At 41.6% G+C, this 19,047-nt stretch overlaps 3 protein-coding genes across 3 annotated transcripts; 1 reads left to right on the top strand and 2 right to left on the bottom strand.

The window, feature by feature from the left end:
• Positions 1-2,830: 2,830 nt before the first annotated feature.
• On the bottom strand, positions 2,831-7,892 carry LOC133417323 (zinc finger protein 431-like). The gene is made up of 2 exons (XM_061705007.1): positions 7,496-7,892; positions 2,831-5,727 (listed from the first exon to the last, which is right to left on the bottom strand). The coding sequence occupies exons 1-2, from the start codon at positions 7,626-7,628 to the stop codon at positions 3,440-3,442; spliced, it is 2,421 nt and encodes an 806-aa protein (XP_061560991.1). The 5' UTR covers positions 7,629-7,892; the 3' UTR covers positions 2,831-3,439.
• Positions 7,893-9,076: 1,184 nt separating this feature from the next.
• LOC133418290 (zinc finger protein 37-like) lies at positions 9,077-10,791 on the bottom strand. Its single transcript, XM_061706840.1, has 2 exons — positions 10,412-10,791; positions 9,077-9,808 (listed from the first exon to the last, which is right to left on the bottom strand). Exons 1-2 carry the CDS (start codon positions 10,494-10,496, stop codon positions 9,117-9,119), a joined length of 777 nt encoding a protein of 258 aa, XP_061562824.1. The 5' UTR covers positions 10,497-10,791; the 3' UTR covers positions 9,077-9,116.
• A 689-nt stretch (positions 10,792-11,480) lies between these two features.
• LOC133417546 (gastrula zinc finger protein XlCGF57.1-like) lies at positions 11,481-15,749 on the top strand. The gene is made up of 2 exons (XM_061705297.1): positions 11,481-11,911; positions 13,347-15,749. The coding sequence occupies exons 1-2, from the start codon at positions 11,782-11,784 to the stop codon at positions 14,939-14,941; spliced, it is 1,725 nt and encodes a 574-aa protein (XP_061561281.1). The 5' UTR covers positions 11,481-11,781; the 3' UTR covers positions 14,942-15,749.
• Positions 15,750-19,047: the final 3,298 nt, after the last annotated feature.

Below are 19,047 nucleotides of genomic sequence, written 5' to 3'. Positions count from 1 at the left end.
CCCTCACGACATCCATCAACCTTCCCTTTGGTCTTCCTCTCGCTCTCTTGCCTGGCAGCTCCATCCTCATCATCCTTCTACCAATATACTAACTATTTCTTCTCTGGACATGTCCAAACCATCGAAGTCTGCTCTCTCTAACTTTGTCGCCAAAACATCAAACCTTGGCTGTGCCTCTGATGAGCTCATTTCTAATTTTATCCAACCTGGTCACTCCGAGAGCGAACCTCAACATCTTCATTTCCGCCACCTCCAGCTAATCCGTACATCATGGCTGGCCTCACCACTGTTTTATAAACTTTACCCTTCATCATAGCAGAGACTCTTCTTTCACATAACACACCTGACACCTTCCTCCAACTGTTCCAACCTGCTTGGACCTGTTTCTTCCACTCACCATTGCTCTGGACGGTTGACCCCAAGTATTTCAAGTCCTCCACCCTTGCTATCTCTTCTCCCACCACCCCTCTCCTTCATGCACATATATTCTGTCTTACTTCGGCTAACTTTCATTCCTCTGCTATCCAGTGCATGCCTCCATCTTTCTCACTGTTCCTCCACCTGCTCCCTGCTTTCACTGCAGATCACATTGTCATCTGCAAACATAATAGTCCACGGGGATTCCAGTCTAACCTCATCTGTCAGCTTATCCATCACCAATGCAAACAGGAAGGGGCTCAGGGCTGATCCCTGATGCAGTCCCACCGCCACCTTAAATTCGTCTGTCACACCTACAGCATACCTCACCGTTGTTCTGCTGCCCTCGTACATGTCCATGTATTATTCTAACATACTTCTCTGCCACTCCAGACTTCCGCATGTAGTACCACAGTTCCTCTCTGGGTACTCTGTCATAGGCTTTCTCTAGATCTACAAAGACACAATGTAGCTCCTTCTGACCTTCTCTGTACCTTTCCATCAGCATCCTCAAGGCAAATAATGTATCTGTGGTACTCATTCTAGGCATGAAACCATACTGTTGCTCGTAAATACTCACTTCTGTCCTGAGTCTAGCCTCCACTACTCTCTCCAATAACTGTAACTCCCATTGTGTGGCTCATCAACTTTATTCCCCTATAGTTCCCACAACTCTGCACGTACCCTTGTTCTTAAAAATGGGCACCGGCACACTTTTCCTCCATTCCTCAGGCACCTTCTCACATGCTAGAATTCTATTGAACAAACTGGTCAAAAACTTCACAGCCACCTCTCCTAGATGCTTCCATACCTCCACAGGAAGGTCATCAGGACCGACTGCCTTTCCATTTTTCCTCCTCTTTAATGCCTTTCTAACTTCCCCCTTACTAATCATTGCCATTTCAAGGTCCACCACACTTGCCTCTTCTACTCTCCCTTCTCTCTCATTTTCCTCATTCATCAATTCCTCGAAGTATTCTTTCCATCTATCTAGCACACTACTGGCACCAGTCAACATATTTCCATCTCTATCCTTAATCACCCTAACCTGCTGCACATCCTTCCCATCTCTATCCCTCTGTCTGGCCAACCTGTGTAGATCCTTTTGTCCTTCTTTAGTGTTCAACTTGGCATACATGCCATCATATGCCTCTTGTTTGGCCTTAGCCACCTCTAACTTTGCCCTGTGTCGCATCTCAATGTATTCCTTTCGCCTCTCCTCGGTCCTCTCAGTGTCCCACTTCTTCTTAGCTAACATTTTTCCTTGTATGATTTCCTGTACTGTGAGGTTCCACCACCAAGTCTCGTTCTCTCCTTTCCTGCCAGAAGATACACCGAGTACTCTCCTGCCTGCCTCTCTGATCACCTTGGCTGCAGTGGTCCAGTCTTCTGGAAGCTCCTCCTGTCTCACCTCTTCCCGAAAAGATGCACAAGACTCGTCCTGTCTCAGCTTCCACCACATGGTTCTCTTCTCTGCCTTTGTCTTCCTAATCGTCCTCCCCACCACCAAAGTTATCTTACATACCACCATCCTATGCTGTCAAGCCACACTCTCCCCTACCACTACCTTACAGTCGGTAACCTCCTTCAGATTACATCATCTGCACAGGATGTAATCCACCTGTGTGCTTCTACCTCCGCCTCTTGTAGGTCACCCTATGTTCCTGCCTCTTCTGGAAAAAAGTGTTCACGACAGCCATTTGCCTCCTTTTTGCAAAGTCTACCACCATCTGTCCCTCAGAGTTCCTTTCCTGGATGCCGTACTTACCCATCACTTCTTCATCACACATATTTCCTTCACCAACATGTCCATTACAATCTGCACCAATCACGACTCTCTCTCTGTCTGGGACGCTCAGAACTACTTCGTCGAGCTCCTTCCAGCATTTCTCTTACACCTCTCGGTCAAATCCTACCTGAGGGGCATAGCCACTAATCACATGATACATAACACGCTCAATTTCAAGTTTCAGCCTCATCACTCGATCTGATACGCTTTTCACCTTTATTGGCGTCATATATTTACAGGACTACGCCAAAAGACACGCGACAAAGCTAAAAATGAACTATCTTGTTCTTACACTGTCCACCTGTTCTGTTGCATTTTGTTTTCGCTGCATTTCATTTAAGTGTGCAGTCAGAGCTTAACAATCAATCTCTCCTTTTGTAGCCTGATGCTGATTTCATCATGATGAACTGCCAACCATATCTGAGTGAAAAAAGGGCACCTAAGGAGACAAATGAGAGAAAGCTAAATCAACTTTCTCAGATTTCTTATAGGAAATAGAAATGTCAGAAATGTACAACGCGCGCACAATAATATCTGTACTTAAAAAACTAACTGAGTCTTGTCCCAGCTGTGAACTGGCTCAGACTAAGATTATAAAATGTCAAGCTCATGCAATAAAACCAAAATAAAAAAAATACAACAACGCTATTATATATATTTCGTCCTTTATTTGTACGGATAATGCATAATTAACGAATATGACGTATGTCTACAAACGGACATTTCGAATCTCTCACTCAATGGGAAAAAAAAACACACAGAGGTACAATGTGACGTAAAACTTGAAATAAATATTGATCGACAGTGATAAGGAAGTGTGAGAGCAATTCACCAGTCCAGATGGCGTCTCCACCAGGGGGCGCAAGTTCCCCATACTAATGCCTATGATGACTTTGTAATGTATTGTGGATTCACCTTTAATTCCCATTTCCAAGCGTGTCTCTCCTCGCTTGCCATCTATTGTGGTTCTATTACAGCATACTTGTTCGGCTTAAGTTATTATCATATGTACATATTTTACAGATATGTCACGCAGTTCCATTTCACAGCTTGTTGCCGCCATCCCCAACCATGCCACCCCGTGCAACTGCAGACGTCAGAAAGTCCACCAGTTACCGCCACTGCATGAGATCCACCCAAGGTGAACACACTATGAGTTAGCTGAACTTATCCCAATCAGCTGTTCTGGAACTGCATACTCAGATTTTCCTATTTGAGACAAGAGTTCAGGGTTTACATTTGTTGAACCTCTTTTCTGGAATACCCCCCAGAAACTTTAGTTGTGGACTGAGCAGGTAAAAGGTTTATTGCCAGCGTGTGTTTCTGTGTTGGCGAATGTTCAAATGTCCCTTCTGAGCAAATCTTTTCCTGCAGTCTTCTACTGTACGTGTGGACAATCACGTGTTTTCTCTGATCTGTCTTGGCAGCAAAAATGTGGTCCCATTGAGATTTCCCATTTTTGTTGTCAGCGTGACATGTTATATCATCTTTAGAGTTTTCGTCGTCATCCTCACTCTTCTCAGTGATGGCAGTCAATGGCAACTTGGTGATATCCTGCGCCTTCTCTGCCTCTTTAATGGGCAGGGGCTCTGGCTCTTCTTCCTCCTTAATGTAGGGGGGCTCTTGCCCCTGCTCAAGACATAACTCTTCCAATCCAGAACTGAAATTGCAGAATGAAGTAATAGGTTTCTCTCCATTGTGGGTTTTAGTGTGTGTTCTCAATTGACCTGTTCTAGAGAATGTTTTACCACAGATTGCGCAAGCAAAAGCTTTCTCCCCAGTGTGAATTCTTGTGTGTGTGTTTAAATGTGCCTTAAGTAAGAATCTTTTACCACAAACTGAACAGGCAAAAGGTTTCTCTCCAGTGTGTATTCGCGCGTGCCTTCTTAAACTGTCCTTTATATAGAAACTTTTACCACACACCAAGCAGACAAAAGGTTTCTCCCCAGTGTGCATTCGTGTGTGTGTTTTCAAATTTCCCATTACAGAAAATCTTTTACCGCAAACTGAGCATGCAAAAGGTTTCTCACCAGTGTGCATTCTTGAGTGTCTACTAAAATGTCCCTTATGATAGAATCTTTTCCCACATAATGAACAGGAAAAAGGTTTCTCTCCCGTGTGTGTTCTCATGTGTACATTCAAATTGTACTTGGCAGCAAAGGTTTTCTGACACTGACAACATTCCCAGCGTTTTTTTTCTGTGTGAAATGTCTTGTCACCTTTAGCGTGTTCATCATCAGTATCAGGAGAGTGTGACGTTATGCCGTCACTATCTGATAGCGGAGCTAACAGGTTGTCTGCTTGCGATCGTCTACAGTGGTCCCCATCACCTTCTGTTGTCATATGTTGGCTTGAGCTACTGCCTGGAGGCTCCACCCCTTTAAATTCCCTACTTTGACCAGGGTGAAGCAGTGACCTCTGAGGTTGGTCTTCATCATCTTCACTCTTCACAATCATACTAGTCGTTTGAAAATTTGTGAAATTTGTCTGCAGCTCTTCCTTTTTAATGTGAGTGGGATCTGGTTCTTTTTGCTTTTTAATGTGCGGGGTTTTTGGCGCCTGTTGCTCCACCCGGGAGCTACGCTCCTGCTGCTTATGGCAAAGACTTTCCGATCCGGAAGTATAAGTGCAGAATGAACCCATCAAAGGTTTCTCTCCAGTGTGTGTTTTATTGTGTCTGTTCAATCCTCCTTTTTCAGCAAACCTTTTACCACAAACTGAGCAGGGAAAAGGTTTTTCCCCGGTGTGCGTTTTTGTGTGTGCTCTTAAATGTTCTGTTCTGGAGAATGTTTTTCCACATACTAAACAGGCAAAAGGTTTTTCCCCAGTGTGAGTTCTTTTATGTGTTTTTAAATGTGCCTTCAGTAAGAATCTTTTACCACAAACTGAACAGGTAAAAGGTTTCTCACCAATGTGTATTTTTGTGTGCCTTATTAAACTATCATTTATATAGAAGCTTTTACCACAGAATGAGCAGACAAAAGGTCTCTCCCCAGTGTGTATTCTTGCATGCCTTATTAAACTATCTTTTATACAGAAGCTTTTACCACACACTGAGCAGGCAAAAGGTTTCTCTCCCGTGTGTGTTCTCATGTGTACTTTCAATTTATACTTGGAACCAAAGGCTTTCCCACATTGAAAACACTTCCAGCGTTTGTTTTCAGTGTGACATTCCATATCACCTTTGAAGTGTTCATCCTCATCAGTGTCAGGAGAGTGTGAAATTATGTCATCACTATCTGAGAGCGGAGCTAAGAGGCTGTCTGATTGTGATCCTCCAGAGTGGTCCCCATTCACTTCTGTGACGTTTGGACTTGGGCTGTTGCCCGGAGGCTCTGGCCATCTTTCCCGACTTTGACTTGGATGCAGCTGTGACCTCTGACCTTGGTCTTCATCATCTTCACTCTTCACAATGACACCCATCAATGGAAAGTCGGTGATATCAGTGTGCTGCTCTTCCACTTTAATGTGCTTGGGCTCTGGCTCCTGCTGCTTTGAACGAAGAACTTCTTCTCTGATGTCTGCAGGACACAAGAAGAAACGCACTTTGCATAACTGTTGTTGATTACTGGCCACGTACGTACTCGAGGACTCCGCACAATTTGCACAATTGTCACTGTATCAGATTATCGCATTACTAGTCACTAAAGGTGTATTTTGTCATCGTGGCTGTTTGTTGTCGTACCAGAGTGACTCCAACCACCTGAGACAAATTCCTTGGGTATTTTAACATACAGTACATGGCCTATAAAGTTGAGTCGGATTCAGAAAAAAAACAAACAAACAAGGTTTGGTTAATTGAAGTCTCATATTTTGACTTCTATGATGTGTGTTGTTGTTTATATGTTTTTAGCAAAGTTTATCAGGAAAATGTATAACTATGAGGTTCGAGCATAGGGTTGCATGGTATACCGGTACGAAAAAGCACTGTGATACAATACCATGCCTTTTCAGGACCGGTATTACAGAACCTGGAAACATATTTTGTGAAATTGTGTACACTTTTGATTGACTGTCAAAAACTTTGTGAGGACTCGTGGGATACACTCCAGCAACTAGAGGCTTTAAAGAGGAACGAAACCCTCCCAAATTTTAAAGCATGAATCAATATCAATATGTATCGTGATAGACATGTGATCGATATCAAAAGAAATCACATTTGATAAAATGTTTGATAGAAAAAAATCCGGGAGAAAACCACGCTGCAATGAAGGGAGAAGCTAGGAAGAGAACTGAGATCCACCCTCAGCCTCTCGACCTATCACGGCCCAGCCAAGCAAATTTGGTTACATCATCAAACTCACTGCTTGTGGCCAAAATGTACGCGAACGGCTGGATTGGACGCAACAATGGTGTGGTCCACTCAGGTCGGCCAGCATCACGCACTGTGCGGCTGGTATTGCAAGACAAGTCCGGTTTTGGGGGACACTAGAGTAGACCACCCCAGGACTCCAGCAAAAGAAGGTTGAGACACATCTGGTGGTGTATTTCAAAACAAAAGTCCTCTGAAATCTGCTTATTGAATTGTCAATGTACCGGATTTTAACCGGCTGCCATCTGCGCCCATGACCGTGGCAAATAACGATTATTTAAAGTGACTATTAATTTTTTCCCATGAATTAAATATGATTCAGTGACTGGTTTGGTTTCCAATGTGTCAGAAAATTGTTGAAAATGTTGATCATTGTTGAGTAAAAGCTGATGTTTGCAAATATCTTATCTTGCTTAAACACAAAAGACAACCAGTCTGCTTACATGGAGGACTGCAGAAATCCAAAAATATTTACTATTGAGCGGGTGAAAGAGGGTTTGGACAATTTTAAGTTAAACAGTGGCTCGAAGCGATCAATCGATTATTAAAATAGCTGTCGATTCATAATCGATTCGTTGTCGATGCACCGATTCACCTCCACTTGTTCGCAACGCTCTTCTCTATGCTGTGTCAAATTTACAAGACATTTGATTCAATTATCTATTTCAACTGAACATGGTACACGGCTACTAATGTAGCAAATATTCTTGATCATTGGTTCGCAACGTTTGTCACCATGGCAACCCACATTTCTCTATTGTCGCACCCACTTGTGGAGTGTTCAAAAGAAGCCTATATAACACTAATATCATATTTTTAAACATAACTACTCATGCTTTCATGTTTAAAGTTCCTGTGTCTAACTGTTGAGCTTTCAAGAGATCTTCCAAGGGCACTATGCTGCACTTTCAACCTCTTTCCAAAGAACAGCCTCTGTCTGTGTTGATGTGAAAGAGAGCGACAAGACGTGAACAAACCTGCTCCGCGTAATAACCCAACTCGCGGCGGCTTGAAAGCAGCGTCCGATGACTGACGTCGTCGCTCGTTCTCCTCTTTTGTCCCGCAAACTTCCCTCTCGTACTCTTCTTCTTTCACACTTTTTGCACACATTTCCACACTTGATCTCCGCTGAGCGACGTGTTGCTAACAAAGGCCTCTCTTTGTTAGCAGCTCGCAAGCTAAGCTAAGCTAGCTCGAGAAGCTTCCACTCGCACCGAGACGTGTTTATGCGGGCAAGAAGATTGAATGGCTGATATTGTACTGCGGTAAAGTAGTGCTGGGTCGCACTGTGTCGAGAATTCAGTACGTTTAGTATTAATTCAGGTCCAAGTCTTAAGTGAGGCGCGTGTTGTTACGCAACCCCTACGTGGAAGTAAATTCGCACGGATTTGCAATATGCAGCGATACGGAAACACCACTTGGACAAACTAATGCTCAATGGCCACGTTTGCTAGTAAAACCAGACGGACTGGCCCGTTTATGACGAGATAATTGCTTTTTTAAATATATGTCTTGAAATTCAGTTACTTAATCTATTTTTTTTATTTAATGAAGCGCCTAATTACATCTCATGTTTTTTTTAATGGAATCATCTCAGTTTCCAGGAAATGGCCGCGCGCATGGGCCGTAGCTACAGCGTCAGGCGACCCAGGCTGAACTGTGGTCTTTTACTGCCACCTATTGACCAAAATTAGTATTGTTCGTTTCAGAATATAAAAACTAAGTGGGTTTAAAATGGAAAATAAAATCCCAACACTCTCAAACCTCTGACAAAAGAAATAAAAAGATACAGCAATGTGATGACACTTAAAATATGCATTTAAAAAAATATGCATTTAAAATCAACCCCAAAAGCATATGTATTAAATAAATTCTGCTGTTAGTTATCTTTAAAAAAAATTTTTAAAAAACTTTGATTTTGTTATGTTTAGAAAAAATGTTTTAGTTTTCATTGTTTCATATTTTTTTTGGTCAACTATAATAAAGAAGATACTGAACATTATCACTGATAATAGACTTTTAATTTCTTCAGTCTTACTGTACATATAGGGTACACTTTTATAGTTTACCACAAAGAGTCCGTTGCTTCACAGTCTATATATGAAAAGCTTCATTTACTGCTGCTCCTCTCTACCAGCACACTTGTGTTTCTTCACATTGTCTTTACGAGAGAATCTTTTATCACACACATTGCAACTGAATGGTTTCTCACCAGTGTGCGTTCTATTGTGTCTTCCTAAATGTCCCTTCTGAGCAAATCTTTTACCGCAAACTGAGCATGAAAACTGTTTCTCCCCAGTGTGTATTCTTGCGTGCCTCGCCGAATCTGCCTTCAGAGTGAATCTTTGACCGCAAACTGAGCAGGCAAAAGGTTTCTCACCCGAGTGTGTCCTTGTATGCTGAATTAAACTTTCCTTTAGAGAGAATTTTTGACCACAAACCGAGCAGACAAAAGACTTCCCTTCGGTATGTGTTTTTGTATGCTTAATTAAACTTGCTTTTACAGAGAATCTTTGCCCGCACAGTGGGCAAGCAAAAGGCTTTTCGCCAGTGTGCGTTCTTGCATGTTCTTTTAAATGTCCACTTACAGAGAATCGTTTACCGCAAACTGAGCAAGCAAACGGTTTTTCCCCAGTGTGTAGTCCTTGTGTGCCTTATTAAACTTACGTTGAAAGAGAATCTCCGACCGCAAACTAAGCAGACAAAAGGTTTCTCTCCAGTGTGTGTTCTTGTGTGCCTTATTAGATCGGTCTTCATATTGAAGCGTTTACCACAAACTGAGCAGGCAAACTGTTTCTCCCCAGTGTGTAGTCTCATGTGTACTTTCAAAGTATACTTTGAAATATAGGTTTTGCCACACTCAGAGCATTTCCAGCACTCAGTGTGACATGTCATATCATCTTTAGAGTGTTCATCATCATGATTATCCGTGTCAGGTGAGTGTGACGTTATGTCGTCACCATCTGATAGTTGAGAGAGGCTGTCTGCTTGTGATCCTCCACAGTGGTCTCCATCACCTTCTTCTTCTTCTTCTTCTTCTTCATCTTCGCTCTTGACAATGACAGTCAATGGAAAGTTGGTGATATCAGCCTCGTGCTCTTCGTCTTTAATGTGGGAGGGCCCTGGCTCCTCTTCCTCTTTAATTTGAGTGGTCACAGGCTCCTCTTCCTTCTTAATGTCGGTGGTCTCTGGCTCGTCTTCCTCTTTAATGTCGGAGGGCTCTTTTTCCCCCTTAACCCGAGGAGACTCTGGCTCCTGCTGCTCAGCACGACGAGATTCTTCACTGACGTCTGCAGAGCGCAAGAAGACACACATGGTTTTGTTTTAAGTCAAGCCTCATGTTGCGACTTTGTTTTACTGTTCATACATAGTATGTTTATACGTAGGGTTATCAAGCGAGCCAGACGAATGGAAAAAAAAATAAAGATGAATTAGAAAAACTAAAAATGGAAATCCTAATTGACGTAAAACAGGAAACGTTTTGTAGTCTGATTTCATGACAGACGGAGAGAAAAAAAATGCTTGTATTTTTCCATTGTGTATGTAAACATGTTTTCAGCTGTAAGCGTGTATGAACACCAATTCTTTTTTTGTATTAATAGACAGCCAGAAAAACGGCCGCCATTTTTCACACTGTTGGGAAATTCCGTTTTTGAACTGTTAAATTCGGTTTCGATTTTCTGTGGTTCTGACAAAGATCAAAATGTTCCTCGATGTGACACGTTTATAGATTCCGTCCACGATAGAACCCTAAATTTCCTTAATACACTCTTATTGTTCCTGTTTTATGTCACGTTTGAAGTAATTCCGGCAATCGTCGTCGTCATTATATAGTCATGAGGATTTCATTAAAAACAAATAAAGACGGAGATACTTTGAAAACGTGAACAAACCTGCTCTGTTGTGCACCGCAACTGGAGTCTGCTTGAAAACTGCGTCGAGTAGTCGACCTTGTCTTCCGTTCTTCTCTTTTGTCATTCCTGCGCACGTTTTCACACGATACGCACAACAGTTTACCGCTTTTTTTTCCTGCTTTGCGACGACGTCGATGACAAAACGCGTCTGTTTGTTAGCCTACCAATCCTAGCTAAACTAAGCTAGCCCGTGAAGCCTCAACTTTCAGCGAGACGGGATACGGATACGAAAACTTCATGAATGTTGTTTTACTTCATTCAATGAAGTATTTGCGTGACGTACTGCGACGGGGCTTCAGTACGTTCACTACTAATCCAGTAACAGTCAAGTGTTTTCTGTGCCTTGTGGTTAAACAACACGTATACGGAAGAAGTATGTCTGCGGCTGAACTTGTACGGCAACTCCACTCGGACAAACTACGTTTGTCTACCAATTAAGGGTCTGCGCAACAGATTTACGTTAGCGTCCTGTAGCTGTACGGAAAAAGGTTAAAAACTCTTCTTTTTTCTCATGCTTTTTAGAGCATTTCCACATTTAAAGGGATATTTATTGCACTGTACGCTGTTTTAATTGTATTTGTATTTTATTTGACTGTTTTTCTCTTTGTTTTAAATGTTTATAATATTTTTTTCCATTTGTTTTTAAATGCTTTTAATCGTGTAAAGCACATTGAGGTACCGTGTGTATGAAATGCGCGACATAAATAAATTTGCTTTGCTGTGGTTTGTTAAATCTGTCCAAAAAAACCGCGGAAGAGCAATTTCTCAGTATTTACTGTTTGTGAACATTTGTCCTAGCACACGATATGTTCGTTCACGTCTTGGGCTAAGGCCTAAAAACCTTATGACGCCCCTGATAACAGTGCTTGAAAACTGTACATTGTACACCAAATACAATACACACATTTAAAAATTAACATCAACGCATGGCCTGGCCCTTGCGTCTGTTGTAAAACTCAAATGTGCTCTTTCAGCACACACTTTTGCCCTCAGCTCAAGTTAGACAAAAATGTAGTTTGTCCAACTGGTGTTGCCGTATAATCTCCAACGCAGCTGCGTGTACGGTTTGTGTAACCGCAGGAGCTTTACTAAACACATCGTCTTATTGAATTAGCAATTGAAAAGAACGTAGTGAAACCTCGACACAGCACGGCAATCCTTATTTTACCAGAATAATACATGCAATAATCTTCGTGTCCGGATAAATTCGTCACGGTGCACGTCAAAAGCTTCTCGGGCTAGCCTAGCCTAGCTTAGTTTAGGTTGCTGGCCGCTAACAGACGCGTACGCCTTTGTTAACAACACGTGCTCTGCAGAGATCCAGTGTGACCGTCATCGTGTGGGGGGAAATGAGTGCAAAAAATGTGAAAGAAGAAAAGTACGAGGAGGAACTTTCGGGCACAAAAGAGGTGAACGAGCGACAAGGTCAACAATTGGACGCTGGTTTCAAGCAGCCTCGAGATGTGTTACACATAGCAGGTTTGTATGCTGCTTAACCTAAAACAAATATATAAGTGAATATATATAATATTAATCACAGCGCGAACATTGAACGTCTGTCAAGGAAAAGACAATTTGCGGGTTTGAAACTGCAGGACACGTGACTTTCTGAAGGCAATTGATGGCACTGGATTGTGTTTAGCGGCATGAGAGGATAAGAGAGCGATACAAATGCACACCACACTTTTCAGAAAAAAATATTCGCTTAAAAACTTGAAAAACCTATATCATTTGCATTCCACTTCACAATTGTGTGCTTATTTTGTGTTGGTCCATCACATAAAATCCCAACAAAATACATTCGAGTTTGTGATTTTGAAGGTCACAAAATGTAAACCACTTAAAGGGCTATGCATACTTTTTACACACTTTTTTTTAAATAAATAAATCTAACACATATATTACTATATACAGTATCGTTGGCTCACCTGGTTTGACTTGGATATGAATTTTAGGCTCACTTTCTGATTAAATATTTGATTTTCAGACAGATTTTTGCCCACCCACATTTTAGACATGTCAACCTCACACATAACGAGCAGGAGTCGATGACATCTCCTCATTGAACTTCTATGTATTCCAGTGGAGTAATTTTTGCCTATATTGACATATTATGTATATATATATATATATATATATATATATATATTAGACAGTAACGAGTGAAAATAGTGATAGTAAAAAATCTTGTTGTTTAAAAAACAATCCACCGTTGAAATCCCTCGTGAAAGAAGACCGCTACATCATCCCACCTGAGGTTTATTCTCTTTGATGTTTTGAAATGTTTATTTTACCATGCCGTGCAATCCAATGTTTACTAAAAACATAACTGTTGGATTTATCTTGCCCAACATTATAAAAAATAGACACAAAAGGAATGAAGACGCTGGTTTCTTTTTCTCATGAGGAGGGCGCATGGGAGATTGTTCAGGATTACAGCCTCTCAACACGCTCTAAACAATCTCTCCCGTCGCTCCTGCATTTATTTGAAAATAGGGAGGTTTCTAAGTTTACAAGACACAACACACTAAGGGGAGGGTTTCAAGGTGAAAACATGGCACCAACACCTGCCACGTCCCGGCCACGTCCTTCTCTCAGATGATTCCTGCTGAGTCATCTTCTTGAAGGCGAGACATCTTTCTTTCTAAAAATTGTCCATAATACTAATGCAAGCTAAGCAAATAAATGATAACTTCTACAATATATCCAACAATAACCCAAAAATGTTTTATTTTGGGGAGCAGGAAAACATTCTCATATAAATTTGTTTCAACAGAGAAAATGTATAAGACTAATTTGAGTTACAAGCTCCGTCACGGAACCGAGGTACCACTGTATAAACAATAATACATATTAAAGCCACAGCATGAGATTAAACTATACCAAACCGTGTTTGCCTTCTTGTGTCCTGCAGACATCAGTGAAACATGTCCTTGTCCTGTGCAACAGAAGCAAGAGTACCCTCACATAAAACAGGATGAGGAGCCAGATCCCACCCATGTAAAAGAGGAAAAGGAGCCAAAGCCCCCCCAAATTAAGGAGGAAGAGGAGGAGACTGATATCACCAAGTTTCAACATACTGGTGTCTTTGTGAAGATTGAACATGATGAAGACCAAGGTCAATGTGAGGAGAAAAGAGGGGCGGCGCCTCCAAGCAGCAGCTCAAATCAACACATGACAACAGAAGGGGACGGAGACCACTGTGGAGAAGAAACACAAGCAGATAGCATCTTTGCTCCACTATCAGATTGCGATGACATAACGTCACACTCTACTGAAACTGATGAAGATGAACACTCGAAAGGTGATATGACATGTCACGCTGACAACACGGAGCGGAAATGCTTGCAGTGTGGGAAAACATTTTGTTCAAAGTGGGGTTTGAAAGTACACACAAGAACACACACTGGAGAGAAACTTTTTGCCTGCTTAGTTTGTGGTAAGAAATTTACTCTGAAAACCGATTTAATAAGGCACACACGAACGCACACTGGGGATAAACCTTTTGCCTGCTCAGTTTGTAGTAAAAGTTTCTCTGTAAAGAAAAGTTTAACAAGGCACATACGAACGCACACTGGGGAGAAACCTTTTGCCTGCTCAATTTGCGGTCAAAGGTTCTCAGAAAAAGGAAATTTAAGCAGGCACGCAATCACGCACACTGGAGAGAAACCTTTTGCCTGCTCAGTTTGTGGTCAAAGATTCTCTGAAAAGAGAATTTTAAGAAGGCACGCAATATCTCACACTGGGGAGACACTTTTTCCATGTACATTTTGTGGTCAAAGATTCTCTGGGAAAAGCAGCTTAAGAGCACACACAAGAAGTCACACTGCGGAGAAACCTTTTGTTTGCCCAGTTTGTTGTAAAAGATTCATTCGGATGACAGATTTGATAAGACACACAAGATCACACACTGGTGAGAAACCATTTTCATGCTTAGTTTGTGGTAAAAGATTCTCTCTCAAGGGACATTTAAGAACGCACTCAAAAACTCACACGGGAGAGAAACTTTTTGCCTGCTCGGTTTGTAGTAAAAGATTCACTCTGAAGACAGATTTATTAAGGCACACAAGATCACACACTGGAGAAAAGCCATTTTCATGCTCAGTTTGTGGTAAACGATTCACTCAAAGATGCAGTTTGACAACACACACAAGAAAACACACTGGTGAGAAACCCTTTGTCTGCTCAATTTGCGATAAAAGATTCACTGTGAAGACAGAGTTGACACGGCACACGAGAGCGCACACTGGAGAAAAACCTTTTGCTTGCTCAGTTTGTAGCACAAGATTCACTATGAAGGCAGATTTAACAAGGCATACAAAAACACACACTGGAGAAAAGCCTTATATATGCTTAGTTTGTTTCAAAGGATTCACTCTGAAGACAGATTTAATAAGACACACAATAACACACTCTGGAGATAAACCATTTGCCTGCTCAATTTGTAGTAAAAGATTCACTCTGAAGAGATATTTAACAAGGCACACAAGAACACACACTGGGGAGTAACAGTTCACATGGTCAGTTTTTCTTAAGACATTTTCTCGTAGCGATGTGGTCAAGAGGCACAAGTGTGCTGAGAATAGCAGTGTTCTATGATGTTATAAATAGACTGTGAAGAAACGGACTCTTTGTGAGAAGCAGGAAAAGTGTATGTTTGCTTATCTATAAAATAAAACAGGGATGTCGATGACGATGTCACAACGTGAAGACAATAAATTCATCAGTGGCAGAAGAACCGCGTTGTCGTCTATTGCAAACCCGAGAGTGTGGAATACTTTCAGAGTTTCATCAAATCACAAGTCACAAATAAGCATCTCTCACCTCATGACCTTGACTCTGACGCCATGCTCCATGTCAACAATTGGTGGCTTTTTGTGTAATGCAATGACCCAGCCATGGATAGCAACGAGAAATACGACACGCCCCTTTGCACTGCGTGTCTATGGCGACGCCAAGCTAGGAAGGGCACAGTGTCAGCGCATTCCAGTTCTGTGGATGGCAAAGAAAAACGAAATAAAAATTGCATGGGTGCCTGCACATTGCACTGCATGTGGTTGCACACAAGACTTTGCATTCTCAACAAGAGAATTGGGAATATAACCTTCCACATGGAAAATATTCTTGGGCTATTTTTCATGTTCTGTATTGCTAGCACACGCTTTGGCGTTGACGAAAAAGTAAACCTGGTGAAAATCGGTTGAGCAATGATGCAATTATTTATTTTGGATGTACATGTAATGCCTTAATAAATCTGAGAAAGTTGCCCCCACCAACGTGGCCCCCGCGGAGGCACGTCGCCTCGCCGGCTTGCTACAAGGCGCTGACGGATCTAGGTTTCTCCTCATAGCTGTGGACCCAGCTGCAGAGCTACTTTCGTAGAGGTGTTGCTTAAGCATGCGGGCTCCATTTAACAATTCATTGCTGAATTAGTACAGAAATTTTTGTTACAACTTAATCTATCTTTATTTTTATAAATCTGCATGTCCAGATAGAGGTTCTCGCTTCTCGAGATATCTAGCTTCGCTTGTTTGCTGCTTTTTTTTTTTTTTTTTTTAAAGGAGACACAGAAACAAAGTGTTGCGATCGTCCTGTGGAAGTGTGTGCAAGAACGACAGCAGATTGCGTGGAGGAACTTTCTGGACCGAAGGAGCACGAGCGACGACGTCAAATCCTGGACGCTGTTTTCGAGCAGCCTCGAGCAGGTTTGTTCACGACCCACTCAATGTTTAGTAGCCTGCTTTGCAGAGGTAAGAATAAGTCACATGTGTGTCAAGTCATACGTTCAAAGTGATTGTGGCAAAGAAATTCAGCAAGTCAATGTCGTATTCGCGTTTGAAGAATGAGACTTTTAATCATTGCCAGTAGAAAAGAACGAGGTTTACATGAACACATGTAGGCAATTTTTGAAAGTTTGTGGGATACCTATTTAACCTTTTTTTTTTTTTTTTTTTTTTTTAGTAATAAAAACATGATGCGCCTAATGAAATGATAACGTGGTTGCTCACATCAGTTTTCCCCGGATAATTTCAATTTTATATACATATAATTTTGGTGTGGGTCGTTGTAGCAGCCTCGACAGCGGAACCATCTTGTCTATGGTTCTCCTTCTCCATGTTCCTGCGCCATGTTGGTTTGGGTCTCCCTCACTTTGGTAATGCAAGTTGAACTTGAACTTGTCGGTTTCCATTGTGTGTCCATGTCCGGTCCAGGCCAACCTGCATTTCTGTAATACAGTATGCATGCTGTTTTGCTGCATAATCTCGAGGAGGTTATTGTTGGAGAATGTTTTTGGCCAGAATATTTGCATGATTTTTCACAGGGATGGCGTGTGCAAGCTTATGGGTGTCTTTTTCTGTCGTCTGCCAGCATTCTGCACAATAGAGTCGGGTTGACAATACACAGCTTTGATATATTCAGAGTTTGATTCTGGATTTGTGTTGGTTAGATTTGTTTCACTCTTGTGAATGTTGCACACACTTGACTTATCCTATTGTGAATGTTTTGGCTGGTACCCCAATTGTTGCAAATGATGGTTGAAGTTTTGAGTGTTTTCGATGAACTTTTTTAAATTGCTTTTGGTGCATTGATGTTGATGGACATGACTTTGGTGTTATTGCAGTTGATTCCCAGTCCCACTTGTCCAAATAACTGTCATCTGGCTGTCATTGTTTTTGTAAATATTGATGTGTGTGTGTGTGTGTGTGTGTGTGAGAGAGAGAGAGAGAGAAGGGCTAGATCATCAGCAAAGTCTTCAAGCGTGAAACACAACATCCATCTACAACCCCAATTGCAATGAAGTTGGGACGTTGTGTTAAACATAAATGAAAAACAGAATACAATGATTTGCAAATCATGTTCAACCTATATTTAATTGAACAAAAAAACACAGAAAAAAGACAAGATATTTAATGTTCAAACTGATAAACTTTATTGTTTTTAGCAAATAATAATTGGAGACTCTAAATTGCCCGTGGGTGTGGCTGAGTGCAAATGTTTGTTTGTTTGTATGTGCCCTGCGATTGGCTGGCAACCAGTTCAGGGTGTACCCCGCCTCCTGCCCGATGACAGCTGGGATAGGCTCCAGCACGCCCGCGACCCGAGTGAGGAGAAGCGGCTCAGAAAATGGATGGATGGATGATTATTTGCTAAACACAATAAAGTTTATCAGTTTGAAAATTAAATATCTTGTCTTTGTGCTGTATTCAATTAAATATAGGTTGAACATGATTTGCAAATCATTGTATTCTGTTTTTATTTATGTTCAACACAACGTCCCAACTTCATTGGAATTGGGGTTGTAATTCCTCTTCCTTTGTCTTCTGTGGTTTTTTTACATGACCCAATCTATGGTGAGGTTGAATAGTGAAGACATAACATATCCCTGGCGGACTCCAGATTTGACTGCAAAGCTGATTGTTGGTCCCTACAGTGCAGGAAGTGTTGTTGTAGAGGATGATGTTCACAATGTGAGATGGAGTGCCTTAACTTATGAGGATCTTCCAGAGGTTACGAGGGTGGATGCTGTCCAAGGCCTACTGGAAGTCGACGAGTCGATTTACGTAGCGTTGGCGTTGCCATTCACTGCATTGTTCAAGGACATTTCTTCGAGTAAAGACCCTTTTCCCTTCCTGAATCCTATTTGTTCTTTTCGGAGTATTATTTAAGATCTTGCAGAATATCTTCGTTGGAACTGAGAGAAGGGTAATACCTCTCCAGTTGTTAGTCTTGTCGTGTTCCTTTCTTTGATACTTTCACTATCACTCCTTTTGTCTAGTCTTATGGAATCGTCTCGTCTATCCCGATGTCAGTGAACAGTGGAAGGACGTGCGCAAAAAAATTGAAGTTGTGAATGGCTATAGTTGACATTTTGAGTTGAATGTTGTTTTTATTTACTGGGGAAAAGTTTCTTACAAAATAAATGGAGGATAAAGTTCTAATTCTCTTGTTTTCTTTCTTTTTTTTTTTTTGTGATCTGCGAAATGATTAAATCCGTGACTGAAATACATGATATGAGCCGGACCGTAATATATGTACATCTAATTTTGAGACTATTTATTGTGTAGATCTGAAAACTCAACATTTGCAACATAATACATAAAATCCAAGTCACACCATAAGATTTGTCTTTATCAAGCTGTGTGTTTGTCTTCTTGTGTCCTGCAGAGGTCAATGAAAAATATCTTCTTCCTGAGCAACAGGAGCCAGAGTCGACTCACATTAAAGAAGAAGAGAAAGAGCCACTCAGTTTTAAAGCGGAAGAGAAGCCTGAGCCACCTAACGTTAACGAGGAAGATGAGATAAAGCCCTCCTATATCAAAGACGAACAGGAGCCCGAGTCCTCCGACATCAAAGAGGAGAAAGAGCCCGAGCCCCCCTACGTTAAAGAGGAAGCGGAAGAGGAGCATATCACCAAGTTGCCATTGAATGGCGCCCCTTTGAAGAGTGAACATGATGAAGACAAAGTTCGAAATGAGGAGAACAGAGCGGCAGAGCCTACAAGCAGCAGCCCAAGTCAATACGTGACAACAGAAGGTGATGGAGACCACTGCGAAGGATCACAAGCAGACAGGACTCTTAGCTCCACCATCAGACAGTGACGACATAACGTCACA

The sequence above is a fragment of the Phycodurus eques genome, chromosome 2, assembly GCF_024500275.1.
Source record: "Phycodurus eques isolate BA_2022a chromosome 2, UOR_Pequ_1.1, whole genome shotgun sequence".
Lineage (NCBI taxonomy): Eukaryota > Metazoa > Chordata > Actinopteri > Syngnathiformes > Syngnathidae > Phycodurus > Phycodurus eques.
This window is presented reverse-complemented; position numbering and strand designations above follow the sequence as displayed.